Below are 27,600 nucleotides of genomic sequence, written 5' to 3' on the forward strand. Positions count from 1 at the left end.
GGGGCTGTGGCTTCTTGCCAGGCTGATGGAGGGGGAGGGGGCCTCGCTCTTGCATGGAATCCCTTTTGAAGCTGGGAAAGGGCTTTGAGCTGCCAGTGGCTGTTGGGAAGATCCCCACCTGCATTTCCTGGTTCGAGTCTGGAAGGAAGTCTGGGCTAGTCCTGCAGGCCCAGTGGGAGGGGCGGAGTTACGGGGGAGGTCATGACACGGCTGGCCTGCGCTTAATCCACATGTTTGCTCTGCAGCCTTGTGGTTCTGCACCTTTGAGTGAGGCTGGAAGTCCAGGAGGCCTCCTGGCCAGATGCTTGGGGTGGGAGGAGGAGCTGTTGCCTTGGTGTGGGCAGGCGCAGGCTTCCTTCCCTTCCGCCTTGCTGTGGTGTTCTGCTGTGGCGGGGGGGGGCACTCCTTGGGTCCTGGAGGCTCTGGGGGACTAGCAGCTCTTGGGGGTCAAAGGGGTCTCTGCATTTCTCTTGTGATGAGGTTGTTTGGCCACCAGGCTGGGGCCAGCAGCTCCCTCTGCCTTCTCTCTGCTTTTCCCCTGCAGTCGGCCAGCTGGGGTCCTGCTCCTGCCGGAGGCTGCCTTTGGTTTGGTGCCCTTCCGGGCCTGCAGGTGGTGGTGCCTGGAGCAGCACGTGGCACAGGGTGTGTGCGTGTCGCATCCTGGCATTTGCAGTGCACTTCTGCTCAGGCATTCCGTCCGGTGTGTGACGGCTGGCAGGCCCCACCGGGGAGGTGGGGCGAGGAGTGTGCGACTCCTTGCCTGCCACGTTGGGGCTGCTGCAGGCCTCAAGTTCCTTGGAGTCCAGTCTTGCTGCTGATCTTGCAAGGGAGGGTCTGGGCAGAGTAGCAGCCCAGCGAGCACTGGCCTCCTGCTCCTGGCTGGTCAGGGAAGGTGCCTGGGTTTGGTGGAAGGCAGTCATGTGCCAGGTCTACCCATGGGGGGGGGGCGGCAAAAGTGCTCACATTGAGGCAGAAACCAGCACATTGCCCAGTGGGCTGCGGTTCACTCTGGAATGGTGATGAATGCTGTAAGGCAGCACGTCCCAAACTTTGTATTGCCACAACCCACCTCACCCGCCCTGGTGGGTTGCGACATTATCATGCAACCTTGTCGTGCTGCAGTGCCTCATTTGGAGCCTCTGGAGGCTGCTGCAGGTCACGCCGGGCTGGCGACCCACTCGCTTGGCCTCTGCAGGCCTCAGAATGCTCTGCAGAAGTGACCAGAAGGGACTTGGGGTCAAACCAGAAGTGGTGTCCACAAACTGGAAGTCATTTCCGCAGAGCATTCTGGGACCCACGGAAGTCAATGGAGTGGGTCGCTGCCTCACTGCGACCTGTAAGAGGCCTCTGCAGGCTCGCAGTAAGGCAGTGCAGCACTAGAGCGAGCATTGCATCGTGGCCCAGCATGTGGGTTTGTGACCCACTGCACATCGGGCCACAGCCCACAGTTTGAGAAAGGCCTGGCTGTGGCTCCTTCCATGTCGTGTTGCCTGCAGGAGGCTTCAGATGCCAGCTGCCGGTCACTGCTGTTGCCTTGCAGCAACGGACCAAAAGCAGCGGTGTCCTTCCCTCTGGTGCCTCTGCTCACGTGTTTCTTCCCTTTTCAGGCAAACCCCCCTCCGCTGGTGGTGAACACGGAGACTTCGGAGACACCGGCTTATGTAAGTGCGGAGAAGCTGTTCCTCGCCTTGTGCTTTCTTTGAGGGATGTTGCTTAGGCCGCCCTTTCAAATGAAGGAAGCTCTTGGAAGGCAGTGGGGGTCGCATTCAGCCTGCTGGGAATGGTGGTGGTCGCCCCATCTCCAAAGGGGCATTAGTCCCGAAAAGGGCAGCCATGGTGGTGTGGAGCTCCTTCCCTAGGAGGAGAGGCCAGAGTGGTTGAGGTGTCTTAGTTCAACAAAATCCTTGAAGTGAGGCTGGGGGGGGGGTGCCTGTGTTCGGCCCCTCCCTGTCCAGAGAGGCAGGCACAGATCTGTTTTCCCGGCTTGCTCTTGGCCTGCTGATCAGCTGTGCTGGGATGCTTGCAAGCAGTGCTCTGGGGTCGGCTAGTGAGGCCATTGTTTCTTCTAACCCCCTGCAGTGGCCTGTCCTCCACACTCCTCCCTGGACGTCGCTTATTCACAAGCTGACTCTGAGCCACTGGAATGCCACCCACTTCTTTCTCCCTGTGGTCGAGAGGGTGGGAGTGAGGCTGCTCTCAGATCGGCCTGCAGACATGTCCGTGGTGTCTTGCTGAGGCCACTGAGCTTCTCAGACCAAGGGATGGCAATGTGTGCGAGAAGAGAAAAAGGGACCAGTGGAGGAGCTGCAGGGCCTTATACCCAGATTGGCCCAAGCTGCATAAGAGCCACATTAGGATATGAGTGTCAAAAAGGTTGCTGGACTCATTGCTTGACCTTTTCACTGCGGACAGCAGGGGGTTGAAACTTCTTCCTTGGATTTTTTCAGGTTTTTAGGGTCACTCTGTTTGGAGCACAGGGAGGGGCCAGGGTTAACCGAGGGCCACTGCACCACGGCTGCTTTGGTGGTTCAGTTTCCTGCCCCTCCAAAATTAAAATTCTAGGTTTGGTATGTTTGGGAGGGTCAGGGACTAGCCTTTGTAATTCACTTTGATTGGGACCCTCACAAGTTTGTGCAAGCCTGGCAGCAACCAGCTGCTGTCGAAAAACAGGAGTCACTCACCCCCAGCTGTTTACAGGGTATTCAAAGGTCAAGGAGGTGCCCCCCTCCTCTGAGACCCTGCTCTGCCAGACTTAGAACTGGGTGCTCAGTGCAGGGGAGTTGCTTTTTGGCTAGCTCCCCTGGCACTTCTTGGTCCATTCATTCAAAGGACCAAGGAAGTAGTTTTCCCTGAAGCTCTGCATGTGTCTGACGTCCCTCAGCTTCCGCACCTTGGACAGAATGGCCTGGGGCTGATGCCAAAGAGTGCTGCAGGTGAGCTGTCCAGGTGCCGCGGGCCAAATCCCATGGCCTGTACAGCTGACAGGACTCTGGGAGGAATAGGACATGCCTCAGAGGGGCCAGATTGTGAGCCCAAAGCTGCCTCCCCATGAGCAGGGAGCAAGGGGCGGGTGGCAGGCGTGCACCTGACTGGCTGGATGGCCCAGGGCTGGGTAAGGAGTCCCCTTCCCTGGAGAGTGGGGCTGAGGGGAAGATAGAGAAGGGGGTTGGCAGCAGTGTCTGGCCTGGAGACCTCTTCTTTCTTGTAGTCAAGAGGGCTGCAACCTCGAGGCTTTCCTGGGAGTAACGAGTCTGTCCTATTGACCAAGAGGACCTAATTCTGCATAGACGTGCGTAGGAGTGTGGATCCTCTTTGTTGCAACTGTCGTGTTACAGAGTCCGCCCGAGTGGCATTCTGGGCCAACTCCAATGCACGTCAGTGGCCTTTAGTGCCGCAGCCAGGCCCCAGGGTTTGAAGTGTGTAACCCAGCAACAACTCCAGGTGGGGGGCCCTGCTTTGGCTTGGCCTGATGCCTGACCAAGGCTGGCGGTTGTCCCTGTGGAGTTCCGTCCTTTCTTCCCCCCCATCCCACCAAATGTTCTGGCACCTGCAGACCGTCTGGGCATGGGGTGAGGGGAGAGGCCAGGTCTCCCCCTCAGGGTTGGAGTTGCAGAAGCAGCCTCTCTCTCTCTCTCTCTCTCTCTCTCTGTGTGACTCTCAGCACCAGACTTCGTGGAAGGGGGAACAGGCCATTTCTTTCCCTCTCCAGAGCACTCAGTACAAGGTGGTAGAAAAATCTCCCCCCTCCCCACTCTGTTGTTGCCAGGGGGCGGGAAGAACTTTGTACCTCCTGCTGCCCAGGGCTTTGCTGGGCCTGCCTCCTGCAGGTCCCCGCTGCAACTCATGGGGTGCCAGCTTTGTTCTGGCCCTCTGGGGAAGGGCAGCTCACCATGGCAGCCCTGTGACCACTCTGGAGGTTGGCTGACTGAGCAGGGAGTTGAGCCTGGCTCCCCCCCCCCACTTTGGCTGTGAGGGCCAGTCAGCTGTTTTGCCCAGAAACAGTGTTGAGACAGAGCCCAGCAAGACTGGGAAAAGGGCCCAAGTCTTTCTCCGGGCCTGATGGAGGACTGCCTGCCTCCCCTCTGGCAGGGTTTGTGTCTTGACTTCTGCGCCTCCTTTCTCTGCCGTGCACGAAGCCAAGAGGAGCTGTGAAATGGCTGTGCCACGGCTCATGCGGGGTGGGGGAGGATCCAGGCACACAAGCCTTAGCAAGAAGAAGGGGTTTCAGGTTTCCCCCCGCCCACTCAGAATGAGGAGTGTTCCTCATTTGATCTGGGCAGAGGGTCCGTTCCCCAAAGTCATCCTCTGGAACAGGGGCCTCCAAACCTTTTGGCCAGAGGGCTGCATCAAACGTCTGGCACGGTTTTGAGGGCCGGCTGAAAAAAATGTAAATATAAAATTTATATAAATAAATTAGAGATGGAACTTAGATGTGTGAATAAATGAATGAATGAATGGCCTCATTCATTCAACCTCTCTGGCCCTTAGAACACCCTCCAGATGCAACCAGAGCACAGTTCCAGTCATGTTCAGCAAAGTCTGCCAGGGGCTTTCAGGGGACAAGAGAATGGCCACAGGCCGAATAGAGGCTCACGGGGGGACGGGGACTGGCCCCTGGGCTGGGGTTTGGAAACCCCTGCTCTGGAAGGCAGACTGGATGGCCCCAGGCCAGAATGATTAGCCAGAAATGTTGCAGGGGGGCTTGTGGTGTGGGGGTGGCAGTCTGTGCACAATGCTAATGTGAGGAGAGTTTGTGGGTCTCCAGGCAGGTGGTGTCAGGGGCCAGGAAGCAGCCCCTGGTGGGAGGGAGGAGGGGCTGAGGATGGGAGTCTTTGGGCTTCTGTACACCCATGGCAGGATCCACCCCCCCCCGGGGGGGCCTCTACAGGTGATCAAATTGGGGCCCGAGCAGCAGTAGACTTACCCCATTTTGGTAGAGACCACAATGAGAGCTGGCTGCTCTGATCAATACGGTTTATTCTCATCAGGTGCTTGACATTCATCAGGCCCTTGTTACGCCATGGGACCTGATGGGTAAGGCTTAGTCTCTCCCCCCTGAGTCCAGATCACCCTTTACCCTAAGGGTCCATAAGCTCTGGTTCCTTCTGGGCTCCTCTATGTAAAGTCCACACACCCGAGAGTTCCAAGAGTCTCTCCATGTTGGCAACCTTCAGTCTCGAAAGACTATGGTATCACGCTCTGAATGGTGGTTCTGGCACAGCGTCTAGTGTGGCTGAAAAGGCCAATTCGGGAGTGACAATCCCTTCCACACTGGGAGCAAGTGCAGTCTGTCCCTGGTCTGTCTCCCTGGCTATGGGCCTTCCTTCTTTGCCTCTTTGCCTCAGACTGTTGGCCAAGTGTCTCTTCAAACTGGGAAAGGCCATGCTGCACAGCCTGCCTCTAAGCGGGCCGCTCAGAGGCCAGGGTTTCCCACCTGTTGAGGTCCACTCCTAAGGCCTTCAGATCCCTCTTGCAGATGTCCTTGCATCGCAGCTGTGGTCTACCTGTAGGGCGCTTTCCTTGCACGAGTTCACCATAGAGGAACATAAGAACATAAGAACAGCCCCACTGGATCAGGCCATAGGCCCATCTAGTCCAGCTTCCTGTATCTCACAGCGGCCCACCAAATGCCCCAGGGAGCACACCAGATAACAAGAGACCTCATCCTGGTGCCCTCCCCTACATCTGGCATTCTGACTTAACCCATTCCTAAAATCAGGAGGTTGCGCATACACATCATGGCTTGTACCCCATAATGGATTTTTCCTCCAGAAACTCGTCCAATCCCCTTTTAAAGGCGTCTAGGCTAGACGCCAGCACCACATCCTGTGGCAAGGAGTTCCACAGACCGACCACGTGCTGAGTAAAGAAATATTTTCTTTTTTCTGTCCTAACCCGCCCAACACTCAATTTTAGTGGATGTCCCCTGGTTCTGGTATTATGTGAGAGTGTAAAGAGCATCTCCCTATCCACTCTGTCTATCCCCTGCCTAATTTTGTATGTCTCAATCATGTCCCCCCTCAAGCGTCTCTTTTCTAGGCTGAAGAGGCCCAAACGCCGTAGCCTTTCCTCATAAGGAAGGTGCCCCAGCCCTGTAATCACCTTAGTCGCTCTCTTTTGCACCTTTTCCATTTCCACTATGTCTTTTTTGAGATGCGGCGACCAGAACTAGACACAATACTCCAGGTGTGGCCTTACCATCGATTTGTACAACGGCATTATAATACTAACCGTTTTGTTCTCAATACCCTTCCTAATGATCCCAAGCATAGAATTGGCCTTCTTCACTGCCGCCGCACATTGGGTCGACACTTGCATCGACCTGTCCACCACCACCCCAAGATCTCTCTCCTGATCTGTCACAGACAGCTCAGAACCCATCAGCCTATATCTAAAGTTTTGATTTTTTGCCCCAATGTGCATGACTTTACACTCACTGACATTGAAGCGCATCTGCCATTTTGCTGCATGGAGATCCATTTTGGAGATCCTTTGGGATCCGGCCATCATCCATTCTCACAACATGTGTGGACTCTATGTAAAGTCCACACACCTGAGAGTTCCAAGAGTCTCTAAATCAACATGAACCCAGCAGTCAGCCCAAGGGCTCCACCCCTTCTGACCATGTGATCTTCCTTAGCCCTTGAGAGCCTTCAGGCTCTACACCTGGAGTGACCACTTGCCTGCGGGCTGGATCCTGGCTGTACTTACCTTTTTCCTCTACTTCCAAGGAGCCCTTTACTCCTGAGGAGCCTGAGGTGATAGCTTCCCTAATTGTGACCCTGTCACAGGATCTTTGTCCTCCCACTGGGACAAAGGGACCCAGCTAGTGAAGTCCAGTCACAGGAAAGCTGTTTTTTCGGCATGTGCTACTATACTGTGTCCACCTATTGACCTTTGGACACAGCCATACATCTCTGACGAGTGCCTAGAGCTGATAAATAAACAAAAGCGAGCCAAACTTTGAGCGTTACCTGCAACTAAAGAAAGAACATAAGAACAGCCCCACTGGATCAGGCCATAGGCCCATCTAGTCAAGCTTCCTGTATCTCACAGAGGCCCACCAAACGCCCCAGGGAGCACACCAGATAACAAGAGACCTGCATCCTGGTGCCCTCCCTTACATCTGGCATAGCCCATTTCTAAGATCAGGAGATTGCACATACACATCATGGCTTGTAACCCATAATGGATTTTTCCTGCAGAAATTTGTCCAATCCCCTTTTAAAGGCATCCAGGCCAGATGCCGTCACCACATCCTGCGGCAAGGAGTTCCACAGACCAACCAAACGCTGAGTAAAGAAATATTTTCTTTTGTCTGTCCTAACCCGCCCAACACTCAATTTTAGTGGATGTCCCCTGGTTCTGGTGTTATGTGAGAGTGTAAAGAGCATCTCTCTATCTACTCTGTCCTTCCAGTGCATAATTTTGTATGTCGCAATCATGTCCCCCCGTCAGGTGTCTCTTTTCCAGGCTGAAGAGGCCCAAACGCCACCTTTCCTCATAAGGAAGGTGCCCCAGCCCAGTAATCATCTCAGTCGCTCTCTTTTGCAGCTCTTCCATTTCCACAATGTCCTTTCTTAGATGTGGCGACCGGAAGTGGACATAGTACTCCAGGTGTGGCCTTACCATCGATTTGTACAACGGCATTATAATATTAGCCGTTTTGTTCTCAATACCTTTTCTAATGATCCCAAGCATGGAACTGGCCTTCTTCACTGCTGCTGCACATTTCAACACTTTCATCGACCTGTCCACCACCACCCCAAGATCCCTCTCCTGTTCTGTCTCAGACAGCTCAGAACCCATTAGCCTATATGTGAAGTTTTGATTCTTTGCCCCAATGTGCATGACTTTACACTTACTGACATTGAAGCACATCTGCCATTTTGCTGCCCATTCTGCCAATCTGGAGAGATCCTTCTGGAGCTCCTCTCAATCACTTCTGGTCTTCACCACTCGGAAGTCAGACAAAGATTGATGGCAGAAGCTTATTGGAACGGCGCAGCTGCTGATTTAGAAGATGCAGCATCTAAGCATGAATATCAAGCCCTGTATCAGACCCTCCAAAGACTAAGTCAAAGAATGATAATGACAAGAAAGTGAATGGTACCTTTGTGAGCTCTACAGAAGAACATCTGCAGCAGTGGAAAGAATTCTTTCAAGAACTGTACAATCATGATCCATCCCAAGGACCATCACCTGAGTTACTAATCTTTCACCAACCAGAGAATACAGCTATTGATGACGAACCAACAGCCAATGAAATAAGAAGTGCAATAAAATAATTGAAGAATGGCAAAGCCCCTGGAATGGATCAAGTTACTGCTGAGATGCTTAAAGCTGGAGGTGATGTCCTCTTGCAACAGCTTCACACCCTCTTGAAGCTCATCTCGCACACAGAGTGTATCCCTTCAGCATGGAAGAAAGCGGTCATAATACCCATTCTGAAGAAAGGAGACAGCCACGAGTGCAGAAACTACTGGGGGATTAGCCTCTTATCAATTGTTTGCAAAGTGTTTATGAAAATCATACAATCCTGTCTGCAGAAACACTGTGAACAAACCAGCCAAGAAGAACAAGCAGGTTTCAGACCACTAAGAAGCTGAATAGAAGCTGAATAGCAAATGTTTGCTGTTCATCAACTAATTGAAGAAGGAATCCGCTGTGGACAGCGAGCTGCCACTGTCTTCATTGACTTCAAGTCACCATTTGACTGTTCACTGGTCGGCCTTACGGAAAACCTTGGAGAATGAATACGTACCACTGAAGATTATCAGAACTTCTTCAAAACTCATATGAAACTTTAACCAGTAGAGTCTTGATCCGAAATGAACTAACTGCGGAATTTCCTATTCAAACTGGAGTCTGTCAGGGTGATGTTACTATTCCACTGCTCTTTAATACTGTCATTGAAACTATTATGTGAAAAGTCTTCGAGGGCCAGCATGGAATTCTAAGTACAGTGTGAATAATTTCCTTACTGACCTAATGTTTGCTGATGATAGTGCCATACTTATCAATACAGATGAAGAGGCCACCAACATCCTTTATCATGTTACCAATATTGCCCTGCCACATGGTCTAAACATCAATACTGACCACAGATGGGTCAGAGGCCAAAGCCTGCCTCAGTAAAATTCACATTGAACGCGTGAAAGAGTTCAAATACCTGGGCTCACTAGTGCAAGAACAGAAACTGGCATCCACTAATGAAAAGAAATCCACAGTAGAATTGGCTGAGCCGCCACAGCTTTTTCATCATTGAAACGGTGTCCTTGGAGAAAGACCAGTATCTCCATTAAAACTAAAATATGCCTATTCTGGACATTAATTTTACTGATTCTCCTTTATGGGTTAGAAATATGGACTATACTTAAATCTGACATCAACAAATTAGTTGCATTCCAAATGCGTTGCTTAGGGAAGATACATGGGATCTCCCACCGTGATTGCCATTGAAATGAAACAATTTGGATGTGGTGTGACACAGTCCACAATCATGGAACAGATTTAGAAATGCAGGCTCCGTTGTTTTGGCCACGTTTGCAGAATGGATACCATCTGGATTCCAAATGGTATCAGCAACCTGACAACTGGAAAATCCAGCCGAAGAAAACATGGCTAAAATATAGAAGAAGATTGAAAGAACCAGCGATTGCCCATTGATACAGCTAGAATCATCGCCATGGATAGCAGTGAATGGAAGCACATTGTGATTAATGCATTGAAACCTGCGGCACCTGCAGCAGCATAGGCTGAGAAGACAACCTGTCGTCCCAAACGCCAGTTAAAGGGAAGAAGAAGAGGAGGAAGAAGACCTGGCCCCTGAACTCTGGTGCCTTCTCACAGTCTCTCGCTGCCAGGGCCAGCTCTGACAGGCTGTTATTCGATCTGGAGATGCAAGAGGCAAAGCCCCCTCTGCCCCTGGGTTACCTCTCTGATACTTTGGCTGTTCCTGTGGGCAGGCTCTGTGGTCTCCTCTTGCCTCCCATCACCTGGCCCGGCATTGTCCTGAACTGAGGCTTCCCCTAGGTCCAGGGTTTGAAGCGTGTCCTCTCTCCTGGGCAGCCACAGGGCTGGCTGGTATGGGGGTTCCGAGCATCTCCTTGGGCCCCTCCTTGGCTCTGGGAGAATTCTTCATTGATTCCTACTGCCTCCAAGGGGCGCTGCCTTCTGCTGAGGTGGTTTGGGGTGACGACACCACGGACATGCTTTGTGCTTGGCCAGTAATGTTGATGAAGAAGAAAAGCATTTATTTCGGCATCATGCTAGAACAGCAGCCGTGGGTTGCCACCTGCTTTGTGCTTCTTCTGTAATTCCTGCCCAATTGCTACCTCTGCCAAACCCAGCCAAAGTCGTTTTCAGTGATGAGCTGGGGGGGGGAGTTTTCTGGGAGTTGCAGCTGGTCCCTGACATTGGGGGGGGGCACAAGTTGGTCTTTTCTCCTAGGTAGCTGCTGGAAAACCTACCTGCTTGGGTCACTCTGTTCAGGGGAGGGGGGCAGGGGCTCAGACTGTCTTTCAGTCACAGGGTACCCAACCATGGTCTCAACTCCATCTGCGTGGGGGAGTGTCTGGGATGATAGCCAGGATGATGGTTTGGGGATAAGTGCGGGAGGGGGGGGAAGTGGAGTCCTCTCAAACTGCTGGCAGTTGCTCAACCTGCAGATCACTGGGTCTGCCTCCACAGGTGGGCCTTTCCTCTTGCTGGAGTAACAAAACGGTCTCGTCACTGAGCAAGGCTTCTTGACTCTCTCCCCAAGACCAGGAACAAAGGAAGAGATGCCAGTTCTGGGACTGCTTTGCATTCAGCTTAGCATGGCCTGTTGCATGCGATGGCAGCCACTGTCCCAAGGCCCTGGCCCACGGGAGTGTAATTGGGCTGCTGGGTGTCAAGGCCTGCCACGGCTGGTTGCTGGGAGGAATTCGGGGATGGTCTGGGAGGAATTCAGGGCCAGACCCTGCCAGGTGGAAGTGCTGCTGTTCACCTCCGACCCTTCCCTCATCTGAGGCCTCTTTTTGTGTCCCTTTAGGTCAACGGCACAGACACGGAATATGAGTATGAAGAGATTACACTGGAGAGGGTGAGTCCATGTCCTCTTGATCTTTACCTTCCTAGTGGCTCAGAGTTGGAACTGTCACATGGGAGCCTACCATTCATCTCAAGTCCTTTCGTCTGCCTTTCAGAACCATTGAAGGGATTCCTGAGGCAGCTTGCAGTAGTGTAATAAAACAAAGTTGCAGCCTCCTGTAAAGCACCTGTTAGAGATTCTCTAAGAGGTTTTCCTGTCCAAGGCAGGGGGTTGGACTAGATGACCTTTTAGGTCCATTCCAACAATGATTCTATGAAAACATCACAATCAAAGAGTATGAGCAGGACAGTGGGACACAGAGTAACCCACTGGGGGTGGGGATAGAGCATGAGCAGACGGTCGTAGGAACGGTTGGGTGTAATCTTCCGGGCTGGCTGGTTCAACTCCTCTCCCCGAAAGGGGCCTGCTTGTTAAGGCCTCTTAGGAGGGAGAATGTATGCAAGGCAGGAGGCCCCTGATTGAGAGTCTGGGATAAGGACTCTGCCTTCCTGGAGTTCTGGAAAACACAGTGTCATGTTGAACACTAACACATCCACCTCTGAAAATTCAGCCCAGTGGCTTTTGAAAGCGCAGGTCCTCTGGCTGTCCAGGAAATTTCCCAGTTTGCCCAGGGGTCCTCCTCAGTCCTTGGCCCCACATACGTAACCTTGGAACAGTGGAGCTCTGTCCGATGCCAGGCCGCCCCCAGAGTAGCAACAGCAGAGGCACTGAAGGATCACCACCCACAGCCTGGGTAATGAGTGCAGCCTGGCCAGCAGTCAGCCCTGGAAAGTGCACTGCTTCCAGCACACACATCAACACTTACTCCAGGACGGGGGAGCAGACCTGTGCCCACAGGAACTGACAGGCTCCTTGCTAATCAGGGATGGGGCACTTGCCCAGGTCCCCAGTGTCGCAACACACACAGCCATGGGGGCAGTTAGAGGAGAGGTGACTCTTCTAGGGCAGCAGCCAAGAGCAGTGCCACCCATGCGCCCGGGTGCCTTGCCCAAGACTTTTCCCATGTCACGTCTTCCTCCTCCACGCACCCACTGAACTGGGGGGGGGGCTGCATTAGCCATCAGAAAGGAGGAGGGAGCCCATTCTGTTTGCTAAAAGCAGTGGTAGCCTCAGGAGCAAGCCATTGCCCGTGACAGGGGGCCACCATTGGGCAGCACCAGCTGGTCAACTGCATGAGCAGCAACTTTGATCCTAGCAGCTGCGCGGTCTCAACCACTCTGAGCCGTCTGGCCTCCCCCCTCCCCCCAGACTTGGCCTCTTAAGAACATAAGAACATAAGAACATAAGAACAGCCCCACTGGATCAGGCCATAGGCCCATCTAGTCCAGCTTCCTGTATCTCACAGCGGCCCACCAAATGCCCCAGGGAGCACACCAGATAACAAGAGACCTCAACCTGGTGCTCTCCCCTACATCTGGCATTCTGACTTAACCCATTCCTAAAATCAGGAGGTTGCGCATACACATCATGGCTTGTACCCCATAATGGATTTTTCCTCCAGAAACTCGTCCAATCCCCTTTTAAAGGCGTCTAGGCTAGACGCCAGCACCACATCCTGTGGCAAGGAGTTCCACAGACCGACCACGCGCTGAGTAAAGAAATATTTTCTCTTGTCTGTCCTAACCCGCCCAACACTCAATTTTAGTGGATGTCCCCTGGTTCTGGTATTATGTGAGAGTGTAAAGAGCATCTCCCTATCCACTCTGTCCATCCCCTGCATAATTTTGTATGTCTCAATCATGTCCCCCCTCAAGCGTCTCTTTTCTAGGCTGAAGAGGCCCAAACGCCGTAGCCTTTCCTCATAAGGAAGGTGCCCCAGCCCCGTAATCATCTTAGTCGCTCTCTTCTGCTACCACGCACTGGTGTTCTGTTTGGGGCACTGACAGTCTTCACTGGAAGGCAGGCAGGTGGGTGAGGGGTCACTGACGTGGGCAGAAGAAGGTTCATTCTATGCTTGGGATCATTAAAAAAGGAATTGAGAATAAAACGGCCAATATTATAATGCCTTTGTATAAACTGATGGTAAAACCACATGTGGAGTATTGCATCCAGTTCGGGTCGCCACATCTCAAAAGGATATAGTGGAACTGGAAAAGTTGCATAAGAGAGAGACCAAAACGTTTACTGGCTGGGGCATCTCCTTTAGGAGGAAAGGCATTTGGGGCTCTCTCAGTCTAGAAAAATGCCTCCTGAGGGAGGACATGTTTGAGATGTACGAAATAATGCAAGTGGACATGGGGGTATTATTTTCCCTCTCACCCAACCCCAGAACCAGGGGACATCCACTAAAGTGGAGTGGTGGGAGAGTTAGAACAGACCAAAGAAAATATTTCTTTACTCAGCGTGTGGTTGGTCTGTGGAACTCCTTGCCACCGGATGTGGTGATGGTGTCTGGCCTGGATGCCTTTAAAAGAGGATTGGACAGATTTTTGGAGGAAAAGTCCATCACAGGTTGTCTTGGGTGCTCCGATAGGCTTCTGGTGGGAGATGCAGGAAGCTGGACTGGATAGGTCTGGGCCTGATCCAGCAGGGTTTCTCTTCTTCCTCCCTGTTCAGAGGTGCACAGTGCCTCTGAATGATCAGTTACAAGGGAGCCGTGGTGGAAGAGAAGGCCATCTCTCTCATCTGCTTGTGAGCTTCCCAGAGGGAGGTGGTGAGCCAGACAGGATGCTGGACTACGTGGGTCCCCTTGGGCCTGATCCAGAAGGACGTTTCTTATGTTCTGTTTCTGGGCAGCAAAATGTGATCCTGGTAGTCCTCAAGTTCCTAGTGGCTCTGTCGCCTCCCAGGAATGGAATGCTCCTCCTCCTCCTCCTCTGGAATGTTCCTTCCATTTGCTTTTCAGGGCACTTCAGGGCTTGGTTTTAGCATCGCAGGAGGGACAGACAACCCACACATTGGGGATGACACGAGCATCTTCATCACTAAGATCATACCGGGGGGAGCAGCCGCGCAAGATGGAAGGCTGCGGTACGTAAGTTGGGCCAGTTGTCCTTTCCCGGGTTGTGGCTCTGTCTGGTGCTGGGTTTGGTCGCCATCTTGTCGGGCACGGCTGGGACACAAGGCCATTCCCCAGAGTCATGCTGCTCAGTAGTGGGCAGTTGGAGAATTCTGGGGGGTGGGGAATTCTTCCTTCCTCTGTGCTGCAGGAGGGTCCCTGTGGGACGTTTTGCCAGGTGGGGAGAGCAGCCAGGTTGCTATCAGGCACTTGCTGTGCGAGAGAGGAGCGCCTCCTGAATGCTGGAGTGCACAGAGCGGCACAGCAGAGTCCCAGCGGGGAGGTCTGCAAGCACTGCGTCTCTCCCCATGCCTGTTCCACACCGGGCTCTCCAACACCTACGAACATGGCACCCTCGGCTGCCTGTCCTCTCAGCAAGCCGAGACGCCTCTCTCCAGGTCCCCTTTCCCTACTGGTCCTGGATCTCTGCAGGGATTGAGGGGCTGTCAGGTGGTTTGGACTGTGGTCCCCACCAATCCCCAAGAACAGATTGGGCTTTGCTTTGTGGCACGCGTGTCCCAGAGTTCCCACAAACCCGCAAAGGAATGAGCAGGACACTCTCGCTTCCCAGGACATGCCTGCCTGGCCAGTGCACCCTCTTGTGGTGCAACCTGGTGCCGCTGATGTGTCTCTCTGTGAGCAGCGAGAGGGTCGGGATCTCGGACCCCTTCTCCTCAGGTGGGAGAGGGGGTGTTGTCTGATGAGGGAATGCTGGAGTTCCAGGCATCTCTTTTTGCTGAGCGCTGCAGGCCCTCGCCCCACCCAAAACATGGGAGGTTGAGCTGCCTGGCTGAAGGATGAAAGAGTTTCTGCCACAAGATTCCAGCTCTCCTGCGCAAAGCAGAGGTGGGGAGTGGGGCCTGCCTGAAGAAGAGAGGCGCAGCGCGTTCTCTCCCAGTGGAGGGCTGCGTTCCTCTGAGGGCCCTGCCTGGAAGACGGAGGCATTGTTGCTGGGTGCTCCCTCCTCGGGGGCAGAAGGAGGGGGCCAAGCTGCCTGTGCCACTGGTGGGGAGGAATGTCCCCTTCCTGAAGAGAGGTGCAGGGGCCCTTCCCACTCTTTTCTCTGAGGCCCAACCTGCCCGGGGGTCGGGAGGGTGGTTTCCCAGGGCAGCGGTGAAAGATCGAGGCCCCTCTTCTCCTCTGTGTTTTTGGTAACTGCCTTAGGAGCTCCTGGAGCCCAGCAGGGTTCTCTCAGTGGCCCTTTCTGGCCAGAGGAGGTGTGGTCTCAGCAGGTGGAGACCTGGCTCCAGAAATGAGCTGGCTTTGAGTCCTGGCCTGAGGCACAAAAAGGCTTTTGGCCTGTGAATTCCTGGAGCAGGCCTTGCTGGGGAGTGGCGCCTCTTGGACACAAAGGTGCATGTGTCTGTCCACTGTGCCCAGGTGTGCTGCTTAGTGACTGGCACCAGTCCTGCGCCTTGTCAGTGGTGGAAGGGAAAGAGCGGGGGGGGGGCGGTTCAAACTTTGTGGCAATATGCATGCAAGAGGGCCCTGCAAGACCATGCAGCGTACTGGGCCGTTGGTGCGTGTGAGAGAGAAGGGGAGAACTCGAGTCATGCGGTCCTGCGCGGTTCTGTTTGCAGAGGCAAGTCTAGTCGCTGTCCAGAAGAAGTATGCCTAGTATGGCAGCCTGGCCCTAAGTGTGCATGGAGGTCAGTCCCACTGAGCAGTGGAGCCTCCTTCTGGGTAGTGCCGGAGGACAAGGCTGGGTGCAGCCAAGGGGAGGGTGGGCTCCTGTGTCTTGAGCAGCAAGGAGTGACTCCCCCCACTTGGGTTCAGAGCAGCAGCGGGTGGTGTGCTTGAGGCAGTGAGGTCCGTATTCCCTGTATTTCCTCAGAGAACTCCTCTTCTGCCACTGCAGGGTGAATGACTGCATTCTGCATGTGAACGAAGTGGATGTCCGAGATGTGACCCACAGCAGAGCAGTGGAGGCCTTGAAGGAGGCAGGATCCCTGGTCCGGCTGTACATCAAGAGGAGGAAGCAGGTCACGGAGAAAGTGGTGGAGATCAAGCTGGTGAAAGGCCCCAAAGGTTTGTGGGGCCAAAGTGGAGCAGGCCAGGCAGGGTCTGGAGGGTGCCCAGAAGGGCCGTCCTTTTCCCAGGCTCCATCGCTGCCCCCAATGCCATCAGTTCATGTCTGATGCAGGCAGATTTAGCTCTGCTCCTCCCAGGAGTCCCGCCTGCTATGCCCAGTTAGGAGACAGAGCATCTCAGGTTTGCAGAGGTTCCCTGATGGTTTTTGCTCTCTTGAAGCAGGTCTCGGGTTCAGCATTGCAGGGGGTGTTGGCAACCAGCACATTCCTGGAGACAACAGCATCTACGTCACCAAGATTATTGAAGGTGGAGCAGCACACAAGGATGGCAAGCTCCAGATTGGGGACAAGCTGCTGGCTGTAAGTGGAGATTGCGCTTTCCTTGTGCTTCCTCTGCAGACTCCCAGGCCATGGGGTGGCTCAGCTGCCCCCAAACCAAAGAGTGCCCCCTTTGCACCAGGCGCAGGAGGCTGTTGGGCTTGGTCTGGAGTTGTGCTTGTGGGGCTGAGCTGCAGAGAGGGAGGGGAGAGGAGGCGCCTTCTGAGCAGGAAACGCCCCTGCAGGTTGTCTGGGGTGAGCAAAGCAGTGCTGAGCTGGCTTGGTTCAACTCCCCCCCCCCCCCGGTCAGGGTGGCGTACTCTGCATGTGAAGTCCAAATGTGCACCGCAAAACACAGCTGCCCATTTGTGTGCATATATGGACATAGCGGTCCTTGGTCCCCATAGTGATGGGGTGTAGAACATAGTGTGGTCCAGTAGTGGACTGCAGTGTCATTGACAAGTATGCAGACTTCTTTGGTCAATTACCAGGACATGTTCTTGGGATCCCCTCAAAACTGGTCAGCCAACCCTCCCCCCCTCCAAACAAGAAGTGTGTCTCTTGCCAGTGGGGCTTCCTTCACCGGCCTCAGCTGATTGCCTGTTGCTTGAAAGAGGAGACTGAGCTTTGTTCTTGCCAGCGAGGTGAAATAAGGAGGCCTAAACACTCCTGCAGGTGTCCTGCTTGACATGGGCAGTCAAGTGATGCCCTTCCCCTCCCCCAATTCTCTGTTTTCTGAATTTGCAACATCCAGATGTTCTCTGCGCGGTCCCTGATCCTTGATGCCTGTGCCTCTGTGTGTTTGTTCAGAAGGCGAGCAGAGAGAGAGAGAGAGAGAGAAGGAAAGTGAATTTGTGGACTGAAACAGGAAAACTCCAGTTAGGTTCTTGCTCCATCAGGTGGACCTCAGCGACTCTAGTCCTTCCTCTCACCTTTTTGGAATCTTTTAAAAATACGCTGCTGGGGAAAAAACACACTGTCCCCTGGAAGATGGGGGGAGGGGCTCATTCAGCCAGCCAAAGTGTTCACACAACTGATCTTGCACAACCCAGAAATTGAGGCACAATGGGAGGAGGGCCGTGAACAGGTGGGCCAGATCCTGCTGACCCTGCCTTACCCAAAACCCAGCTCTGCTGCTGCTGTGTCTGCCAGTCTGGCCGGCCACGTGCCAGTTCCACTGGCCAATTGTGCCAACTCCTAAGGGAAGCCCTAGGAAAACAGCAGAGCTCGTTTCTTGGCCTGTGCTGAGACAGAAATGGCGACAGTGTTTCTGAAGCAGGTGGCCCAGTGGCTGGACTGGACTAGACTGGAGGGGCACCCGCAGGATTAGTGTGTGGGTCTTTGCCTGAGATGGCCGTAGCCCAGATAATTCAGTGGCAGACTGCTCCAAGGGTTAGGGTTGGCTAATACAGCCAGCACTCGTGTGGGAGCCAGGGAGTTCCTGGAAAAGAGGAAGCAAAGCAGAGCAGAGCATCAGCAACGCCCACACAGGGCAGCAGCAGCCCCCAGGCCCGTCTGCTGTCCCGCCGCTGCAGCCAAACGAGGCCGCTTCATGCCGAGCAGGTTCAGCCCTGGTCTCTGCAACCTGAGCTGTGAGCCTGGGGGTTGAGTCTGCACTGCTGTCTCCTGTCGCACCAGCACTGTGGCATCTGGTGATGGAGGCTTGCTTTTATTCTTTACTGTGTTTCTATCCTGTCTTTCTCTCCACAGGAACCCAAGGCAGCTTGCAACGAATTAAAAAATGCAAAAAGATAAAATCACAATTAAAAACACAAACTAAAACAAATGAAAACACTTCATAATGAGTGGAACTTTTGTGCCCCAAAGATGTCCAGCAGAAGGTGCTATATGCTAGAAGGATCACATGACTGCAGACATTCAGCAAATGTGTGGCAGAAACACAGAGATGCACCCTCTCTGATGAAATATTGTGCACTCTGGACGCCACCCCTGCCCTGTTGCCAGGCAGAATGCGATCTGGGCACCACCAGAAGGCCACCTACAAGGACCTGGAGACCACCACAATGCCACCTTCTGGGCCAGCTCAGGACTGAGTTGCCTATGCAACTTTTGTCTATCCTAACTCTCCTGACCCTCAACGTTTTACTGAACGTCCTCTGGTTCTGGTGTTGTGTGAGAGGGCAAAGAGCATCCCTCTATCCACCATATCCATCCCCAGCATAATTTTGCATGTCTCAATCATGTCCCCGCTCAGGCTCCTCTTTTCTAGACTGAAGAGCCTCAAGCGCTGCAGCCTTTCCTCATAAGGGAGGTGCCCCAGCTGAGTCATCTTTCTGGTAGCTCCCTTCTCCACCTTTTCTAGTTCCACTACATCCTTTTTGGAGATGTGACAACCAGAACTGGACACAGTACTCCAGGTGTGGCCTTACCATAGATTTGTACAACAGCATTATAATATTAGCCATCTTTTCTCAATACCTTTTCTAATGATCCCAAGCATAGAGTTGGCCTTCTTCACTGCCGCCACACATTGGGTCGACACTTTCATCGACCTGTCCACCACCACCCCAAGATCTCTCTCCTGATCTGTCACAGACAGCTCAGAACCCATCAGCCTATATCTAAAGTTTTGATTTTTTGCCCCAATGTGCATGACTTTACACTCACTGACATTGAAGCGCACCTGCCATTTTGCTGCCCATTCTGCCAGTCTGGAGAGATCTTTCTGGAGTTCTTCACAATCACTTCTAGTCTTTACCACTCAGAAAAGTTTAGTGTCCAGACTGTGTCCTGTTTAAACAGTGTCCTGTTTAAGTTAGAACATGAAAGTGTACTTCTTTTATCCCCTTCCTCTGTTTAGTTTGGGCTCCTACCCTCCAGTAGAATGTGGTCAAACTCAGAGCAGGGTTATTTAGGCTTGAACTGTAACTCCCTTTAAAATCAGCTTCCTGTCCAAATTCTACCCTGCTGCTTTAATTAAGTATGCTGTCTGTCTGTCTCACCTAGCTCCTGTGCCATGTCTGTCTCACCATGTCCTGTGCCATATAATTACAAATTATAATCTAACTTGGTTAATTTCTAACTTGGGTTAAGTATAAGGCAAATTTGAATGAAGTAGAAAGTAAAAAGCTTGCTTTCCTCTTTTCTCCTCCTCTGTTTTGTTTTCCAAGTGTCTCTTCCTTGGACTCTTACTCCTAAGTAGTAACCTCTAGTAGACTCTACTCCTACTTAGCTATGTAGCCTTGGGCTATAACTCCCTTCAGAATCAACTCCCTGTCCAAATGCTGCCTTGCTGCCTTTATTAAATAAGCAGTTATGTATTTATTTGTATTAAATTAAATACAATTAAATTAAATACAAATAAATAAATACACCTCATCTAGCTCCCGTGCCCCAAATTACTGGACTTTCAGAATCCCCTTCTCAGGTTGGATTAAGCACTAACTTTAGGTAAAACTAAACCATAAGTTGATTTAAGGTTAGACAAAAGAGAGAGTAAACTTGCCTTCTCCTCCTCCTTCGCACAAGTGCTTAACTCGCTCTGTCTTACCTTTTTCACTTTGTCCCAGGAAGCATTTAATTCCAGGAGGCCACACGCCACTTTGTGCTTGTCCCCTTTGGTGGCGAGCAGGAATCTTGCTTGGCCCCCTTTCTGTCTGGAGGGTGCTCAGAGCCGCCCTCCCCCGCCTCCAGCAGCATTAGAGAGTCACCTCGGCATGTTACCCCTGGCCCTTTGGAAACGTTCTGACTTGGGCCTGTGTGAGAGTGAATGGCTTCCTGATCACGTCATGCGATTCCATTGCAGTAGCTTGTTGGTGACAGAGGCCTTGCAGAGGAGGTGATGACAGCTGACCCAGCAAGGGCACGGATCCCTTAGCTCTGACCACAGGTGATGGTCTCGTTTCAGGTGAACAGTGTCTGCCTGGAGGAAGTGACACACGAGGAGGCCGTGGCCGCCCTAAAGAACACCTCCGACTTTGTGCATCTGAAAGTGGCCAAGCCCACCAGCGTCTTCATGAATGACGGCTTTGCCCCTCCAGACATCACCCACTGTAAGTGCAGCTTCTCTGAATATGCTGATGGGTCCAGCAGGGCTGCCCCACTAGTGCCGAGGTGCCGCCTGTCAGCCTGGAGAGTGGGTGGGCGCAGGTGTGACTGGAGACTGACAGCTCTGATGTATCCATCAGGAGGTTGTCACTCTCTTCAAGGACAACACTCCGAGATAGCACAGTATGCATACAGTAGGAACATAACAACCTACTTAATTTATCCTACTCTATTCCTGCTCTGTGCTTAAAATCTCACCTACATTACCAAGGGTTGCTGTGTGGCTCCATGTTGAAGTTCTGAGATGCAGAGAGCCAGGCAGTAGAGGCCAGTGTGGACACACCCCTACTTAGCTGGTTTTTATTGTAGCAGCGAAAGATGCTGCTTTGGGGAGCACCCAAGGCTTTTGGGGGCCTTGGTGCTTGGTGAGAGACACACAAGACTGTATCTTGTTGCCTGAAGGAGAGTGTTAAAGCAGAAGCACTCTGAGGGTTTGAAAGTTAGAACTTGAGGCAGCAAAGAGTTATAGCAATGAATGAAACAACAGACATATATAGAAGCGAGATGCAGAAGGAAGACCTGATGGAGAAGGAAAAGCTTCTGGGATTCAGCCTTCTCTGACTTTTATTCTCTCTCAAACTACACAACAGGCTGGGGTTTTCCATTCTCTGATCTTGTTTACAGTACTAAACCATGAGTCAGAAGTCTGCGTAATAGGGAAATTTCAAGAGGATGCTGAGATTCACACTGGCTATAACTAGCCGGCTCTCTAGCTTAACTGCAATCCACATTCCTAGATATGATTCTCTATAACATCTTCTTGTTGACAGGCTACAGAGCTTCAGACTCAGCATGTTACCAAGGCCGCGCAAGTTTGCTCTGTGCAAGTGCAAAGTGTGCTTTGCTTTATTGCCAACATACTAAGGCTAAGGCTAGTGCCTCTACATAAACACTACATTTTATAGCTAGTCTCTCAGAACCCCGTGAGGGATCATGTCTGCTCACCACTTATCAGTTCTGCTGACTCACATCACTCCACGGAGGAACCATTCAGAGATCTTCCAGGTTCACAGCAGTTGGAGAAAACCTCAGTTGGTCTCTTGTGGATGCTCTTCTCTGGCCAGCTGGTTATCTGTTTTTCTTAAAGCCATTTGGTGCCTTCTTTTCCTTTACTTCAAAGATTAACCCAGTGGTTCTCAGGGAGGGTTTGAGCTACTGTAAGTCTGGGTGGGGGTGGGGGTGGGGGAAGGGCAGTGATGTGAGCCCTAGGATTGTGCTGCTGCAGACACGGGGGGCTTCTCCAGTGGGATCTCCATGTCTGCGTTAGTCCTCCAGATGGGTAGCTCCTCCCTCTCAGGTGGGCAGGCCAGAGTTCAGACCTTCCTGAGGGGGAGGGGCTGCCTAGACTTCCCCCAGTCTGGCCTTAGCCTTTCGGCAGGCAGGACAGAGTTCGGGTCACCTCTGCTGACCCCCCACTGGAGAACACGGGGGGCTCCCTTTAATGTTCTTTGAGTTGCCTTCCCCCCTACCTCTCCAAACTTGGCAGCTCCCTGTCTGGCCAGCTCAGCAGGCTCCCGCCTGCCTGGCTTTCCTTCTTGGCTACCTGCCTCCATGAGCAGAACAGCTGCCTTTTGAACTTGGTGCCCTTCTGCGCCTCGGTCCTGTGCCTCCCTCGACTGGACAAGGCGCAAAGGACCCGCCTGCAGGCGCTCCAAGCGCATGGAAGTCCGGATCAGCCTCCATTGCAGCAGAGCAGCCAAGCATCCCGTGCACGTCAAGCCCCCTGCCCCCAGCCTTGCCCGCAGCCTTAGTGGAGCAGCCTTGCCCGCAGCTGCGCCACAAGTCTCGAGCTTGATGTGCACCGAGCTGCTTGCCCCACCTGCTGGAATGAAGCAGGATTCTCTGCGAGTGCTCCGGATGCTTCCAGCCTCCCAGAGTCGCTTTCCCCCAGCGCGGCGCGGAGTCAGCCTCCCTGCCCACCACAAGACCAGTGCGACTAAGTCTGCCATTTTGGATTAGCGCCCGAAGAGCACAAAGACCGCAACGCCCCCCCCCCCCACGGGGCAGGATCATGACAGCAGCGACAGTTAGCAGGACAGTCGCTAACCCCTGAGGCGCCCACCCCCCGCACAGGACTGAGCGCTCTGAATTGGGGGGAACTTTCCAGCGTCATTGGGGAGATGGTGCAGGCAATCGTCTCTACTGCCATGGAGGCGCACCAGCGGCCACAGGGGCACCCCCAAGCACCTCCCCCCTGGGTCCCTATTCTTCAGCCTAGAGGAGGAGGAGGAGGAGGATGTGGAAGAGGAGCCCACGTTGCCCCCCCAAGAAGCATCGTGCTCCCTCAGTACACAGCACCACCTCAGAGCACACCGCTAACCAGGATCAGGACCTGGAGGAGGAGGACTCCCATACCTCCTCAGTAGAAGAGGGAGAGATACCCGAGGATGAAGCTAAGGTCCAAGAGTGCCACCCCCAGCAATTTGATGAACTGATTTCAGGGGTGGTGTAGATTTTAGAACTGCAGCCTGACCAAGCAACAACTGAGGCTTGCGACTCCAAGTCCAGTGGGGGACCCCCACCATCTTTCCCAACTAGCAGGAGACTCCGCAGTGGTTCCCTTTCCCCCGTTCTTCCAGCAACTAGTGGACAACAAGTGGAGCAACTACGCCAGGGGTAGGGACTCTTTTCGCAAGAAGTAGTTATGGCATCGTGCCTGGATGCGTTTGAGGGGACTGGACAAATTTCTGGAGGAGAAGTTCATTACGGCTTACAAGTCATAGTAGGTATGTGCAAGCTCTTGGTTTTAGAGGCAGGCTGCCTCTGATGGTCAGATGCAGGGGAGGGCACCAGGAGGCAGGTTGTGCTTGTTGTCTTGTGTGCTCCCTGGGGCATTTGGTGGGCCGCTGTGAGATACAGGAAGCTGGACTAGATGGGCCTTTGGCCTGATCCAGTGGGGCTCTTCTTATGTTCTTAAGATCCGAGTCAGGCATCTCTTGAGCTTTCTCCAGTCTGGACTCGATAAGGGCCTCAGCACAGCTGCCATCTCTTCCACCCTGGGGCTCCATATGGCCAGGGCCTTGGCATCACACCCACATGTCTGCAAATTTCTATGGGGGGTGAGCCTGGTCAACCCTCCCCCCCGAGACCAGGGCACCCACGTGGGACCTAATCCTGGTCCTCCAGGCCTTGATGAGTCCTCCCTTCGAGCCAATGGCGACCTGCTCGCTAAACTCCTTTCTCAAAAGACAGCCTTCCTGGCTTTTAACTCCAGAGAAAATAGCAAAAATGTAATCTGGTTTATCAAACAAGTGTTGGAAATGTAAAGAGATTGAGGGAACTTATTACCATATGTGGCGGACATGCGAAAAAGCAAAGAAATATTGGGAAAGGTTACATAAAATATTGCAAGAGATATTGAATTGTGTAATACCATTCAAACCGGAAACAACTACTACAACAACTACTACTACAACTACAACTACTACTACAACAACAACTACTACTACTACTACAACAACTACTTTATTTATACCCCGCCCTTCTCCCCAAAGGGACCCAAGGTGGCTTACAACAGGTTAAAAGCAGATTAAAACAGAATATTAAAAAGCAGATAAAAACATTAACATATTAACAGATATAATAAAAACAGTAATCAGATAAGAAATCAGGTAAAAGGAGCATAGAGCAGCAGATCATAAAGGAATTGGGCCTCTAAAAAAATACTAAAAGATGTTAAAAAAGAAGTTAAAAAGGCCATGAGCTCAGAAGGCTTGTTTAAACAGAAGGGTCTTCAGGCCTCGCCGAAAAGTCTCAAGAGAGACTCCTATTCCTCCTAAATGTGACATCAGAAATTAAAGACCAACACAAGAAACACAGTGGCAAGAACATTGTAAGCGCAAATGTGGAAGTCTATAGATGCTCCTATTAGAGAAAATTTAATAGATAAATTTTATGAAATAGCAGAAATGGATGTCTTAACAGAAAGAATGAAAGAGATCCAGGTAGAATAAGAAGATATTGGAAACCTTTTTTATGACTGGATAGATAATTTTAGATAAACAGTATTGACTGTTTAGATAAATTAGTAAATATTATAATGATAAATTTGGAACATTTGCATCAATAATTTTTTTTAGTTTTTTTTCTTTTAGGTATACATGTTGTAATCCATGGCCAATATCCTGATGTGTAGACCCATTCCTAAGTCTATCCCATCATGATAAATGATGCCTCGTAAGGCAAATAAAAAAGGAATCACAGCCAAGAAATTAACTGCGGACATCTCTGGAGTTCTTCTGCCATTCGCTCATCTTTTTGTCTGTTATATAAAAGATTATGTAGGCAGTAACGATTAAGAATTGGTTACTTGATTGTGAGTTGTGATGCGCAACCTCCTGATTATGCGCAACCTCCTGATTTTAGAAATGGGTTATGTCAGAATGCCAGATGCAGGGGAGGGCACCAGGATGAGGTCTCTTGTTATGTGGTGTGCTCCCTGGGGCGTTTGGTGGGCCTCTGTGAGATACAGGAAGCTGGACTAGATGGGCCTATGGCCTGATCCAGCGGGGCTGTTCTTATGTTCTTAACTACAATTCCCAGAATGCCTTGCAGGTCTTCTTGTTATCTGGTGTGCTCCCTGGGGCATTTGGTGGGCCGCTGTGAGATACAGGAAGCTGGACTAGATGGGCCTATGGCCTGATCCAGCGGGGCTGTTCTTATGTTCTTAACTACAATTCCCAGAATGCCTTGCAGGTCTTCTTGTTATCTGGTGTGCTCCCTGGGGCATTTGGTGGGCCTCTGTGAGATACAGGAAGCTGGACTCGATGGGCCTGTGGCCTGATCCAGTGGGGCTGCTCTTATGTTCTTAACTACAATTCCCAGAATGCCTTGCAGGTCTTCTTGTTATCTGGCGTGCTCCCTGGGGCATTTGGTGGGCCGCTGTGAGATACAGGAAGCTGGACTAGATGGGCCTATGGCCTGATCCAGTGGGGCTGTTCTTATGTTCTTATGTGAGAGCAGCACTTTCAGGCAAATGGAGACCTCCAGATTGTGAGGGCCCGGGAGGGGTGCCATGTTGTAAAGGATTTTGCCATTGCTGTGCACAGTAGAGTTTGGCAGCAGGATTCATTTCTCAGTAGTCTTAAGTCAGTTGGCAGAGTTTCCTGTCCCCCGGTGCACACGGGTTGACCAGAATGTGTCCTCCTTGGGATGGCACTGTTCTGAAACAGTGTCCGTTCTGAGCACTGTTTTGGGGTCTGTGGTGGTTGTGGTGATGCACAGCAGCCTTTGATTCAGCAGACACCTCGGACCACCGTGACACCCACAGTGCACCCTGAGGGTCACATGGGGGAGCTGCCACATGCAAGCAACACGGGGGGAGGAAAGTGGGGTGGGGTGGAAGTGCATGATCTCTCTTGAGTGTGGAAGGGCAGTGGCAGTGTGCACCTTGCCAACATCTGGGTCCAAAATTGTCTTGGAGAGGGTGGGTGGGGAGGGGTTGGGCCTTTGAGAGGGAAAAGGTGCAGATTCCTGCTGTCCCAGGAAGATCCAGGCATCACTGCCTGCCTTGAAGGAAGAGTCTTGGTTCTTCAGGTGATGTTTCCAGAAGTCACTGTACCCATTTCTTTCCCTCCCTCCAGCATATTTTCAACCCGCCGACAACCACGTCAGTTCGTCAACGTACTTGGGTCAGTCCCTGCCACCAGCGTCACCGGGGAGGTATTCCCCCATTCCCAAAGGGATGCTTGGAGATGACGAGGTCACCAGGTAGGGAGCTGAAAGTTCTGCAGTGCTCAGCCGGGCAGTGGAGGGGGGCAGCTGAAGAGTGCCTGACCAGGTGTGGGTAAAGAGGGGCACTTGTCTGCTGGGAGTAGCAGTGTCAGGGCTGACCCACCTGGGAGACTGGCTGACCCTCACCCCCTGCAGGCTGCTCCTTGGAGCTGGGGGAAGTAGATGATCCTCCTCCAGGAATGGCTGCCCCCACTGCCACCTGGGATGGTAGCTTGGCTGCTGCAAAGCCCGCTGGGGCAGTTTCTGCCGGCCTCTGCAACTGGCAGCCAATGTGGTGACCACTTCCAGGTTCACCACAGGGTATCCCGGTTGCCATTAGCCTTGCATGCAGCTGCAACCGTGGGGATCTCTCTGGGAGCCTGGCAGGACAACCAGGACAAGTCCTGCAAAGGTGAGGGTGATCAAGCTTCAATGGTGCCGAGAGGAGGGGGGGAGGAGCAGCGGTGTCATGAATAAGTGCATGTTAGGCCTAGGTTAGCATGTGAAGCCTGAACCAAACTAAGTCAGTAAGGAGAAGTTGCTAGCAGTTCTTAGCTGCAAGAATGTGGGTAAATAAAGCTGCAAGAATGTGATTAAATAAACAAAAGGATTGTTGTCTCTGGTTTGCTGGCCAGAAAGGACAGATAACAAGAATTACAACCCATTGGAATGTGTAGCACCTGAGTAGACAGAGAGGCGCCTGATCAAGCGTGATGGAGTGCAGCTGTGGATCTCCAGTTGGGAGGGGTAAGAACTAGGAGGAGTTAGCAACCAGGCCAAATTCAAGAAGGTTCTATTCTCAAAAGTTTCTGATTCGACAGTCTAAATAGTATGAAGTCACCTCAGTACTGTTAGCATGAGAAGTATAATAATGAGTGCCCCAAGGGGTGTGTCCGGTTCTTCTTGAGCAGAGTTTTTGGGTGCAACATCCTGCATGCGTGTGGGCTCCATTGTCCACCATGGGCACCTGGCCTCACAGGTAGCCTGGAGCTAAGAGATCTGCAAGAGTAACTGACCCAGGTGAGAGACAGGGATTAATAGAGATAGCCAGCTAGTTTTATTATTTTTTTGCTGATATGTTTCCTAGATGTTTATGCCTCTAGCATTTGCTGCCTTATGTAACCTTGTGTAACCTTATGTACTTAATAAACTAAAATATCTTTTACTAAACTGTTTCATTGTCTGTTGGGGACAAGGGTTCAGAATCCTGCCTAGCCATTCAGCAAGCTACCAAGTGCTCATTGAGGTCTAGTAACTTGAGGACTGAAGCTCTAATTGGAGAAAGTGCTCAGTGCCTGCAAGGGATAGAGTTAAGCCTAGAGGGTCTCAGTGTCCCTGGACTGAGGCACTGGCACATACAGGGTGGTGGCAGTACTACT

The 27,600-nt window shown here is 52.2% G+C and overlaps 1 protein-coding gene across 11 annotated transcripts in view; it reads left to right on the top strand.

Moving 5' to 3' along the window:
• Positions 1-27,600, top strand: part of DLG1 (discs large MAGUK scaffold protein 1) — a 157,931-nt gene that overhangs the window by 84,976 nt on the left and 45,355 nt on the right. For 6 of the 11 annotated variants that reach the window (XM_066622541.1, XM_066622543.1, XM_066622544.1 and 3 more), the window contains 7 exons: positions 1,608-1,661; positions 11,036-11,086; positions 13,941-14,065; positions 15,952-16,121; positions 16,344-16,483; positions 20,310-20,454; positions 26,092-26,218. In XM_066622541.1, coding sequence (XP_066478638.1) covers positions 1,608-1,661; positions 11,036-11,086; positions 13,941-14,065; positions 15,952-16,121; positions 16,344-16,483; positions 20,310-20,454; positions 26,092-26,218 — 812 coding nt within the window. The remainder of the gene's footprint in view (positions 1-1,607; positions 1,662-11,035; positions 11,087-13,940; positions 14,066-15,951; positions 16,122-16,343; positions 16,484-20,309; positions 20,455-26,091; positions 26,219-27,600) is intronic. The other 5 variants (XM_066622542.1, XM_066622545.1, XM_066622547.1 and 2 more) reach the window with 1 other exon arrangement.

This window comes from Tiliqua scincoides, chromosome 3 (assembly GCF_035046505.1).
Source record: "Tiliqua scincoides isolate rTilSci1 chromosome 3, rTilSci1.hap2, whole genome shotgun sequence".
NCBI classification, from domain to species: Eukaryota; Metazoa; Chordata; class Lepidosauria; order Squamata; family Scincidae; genus Tiliqua; species Tiliqua scincoides.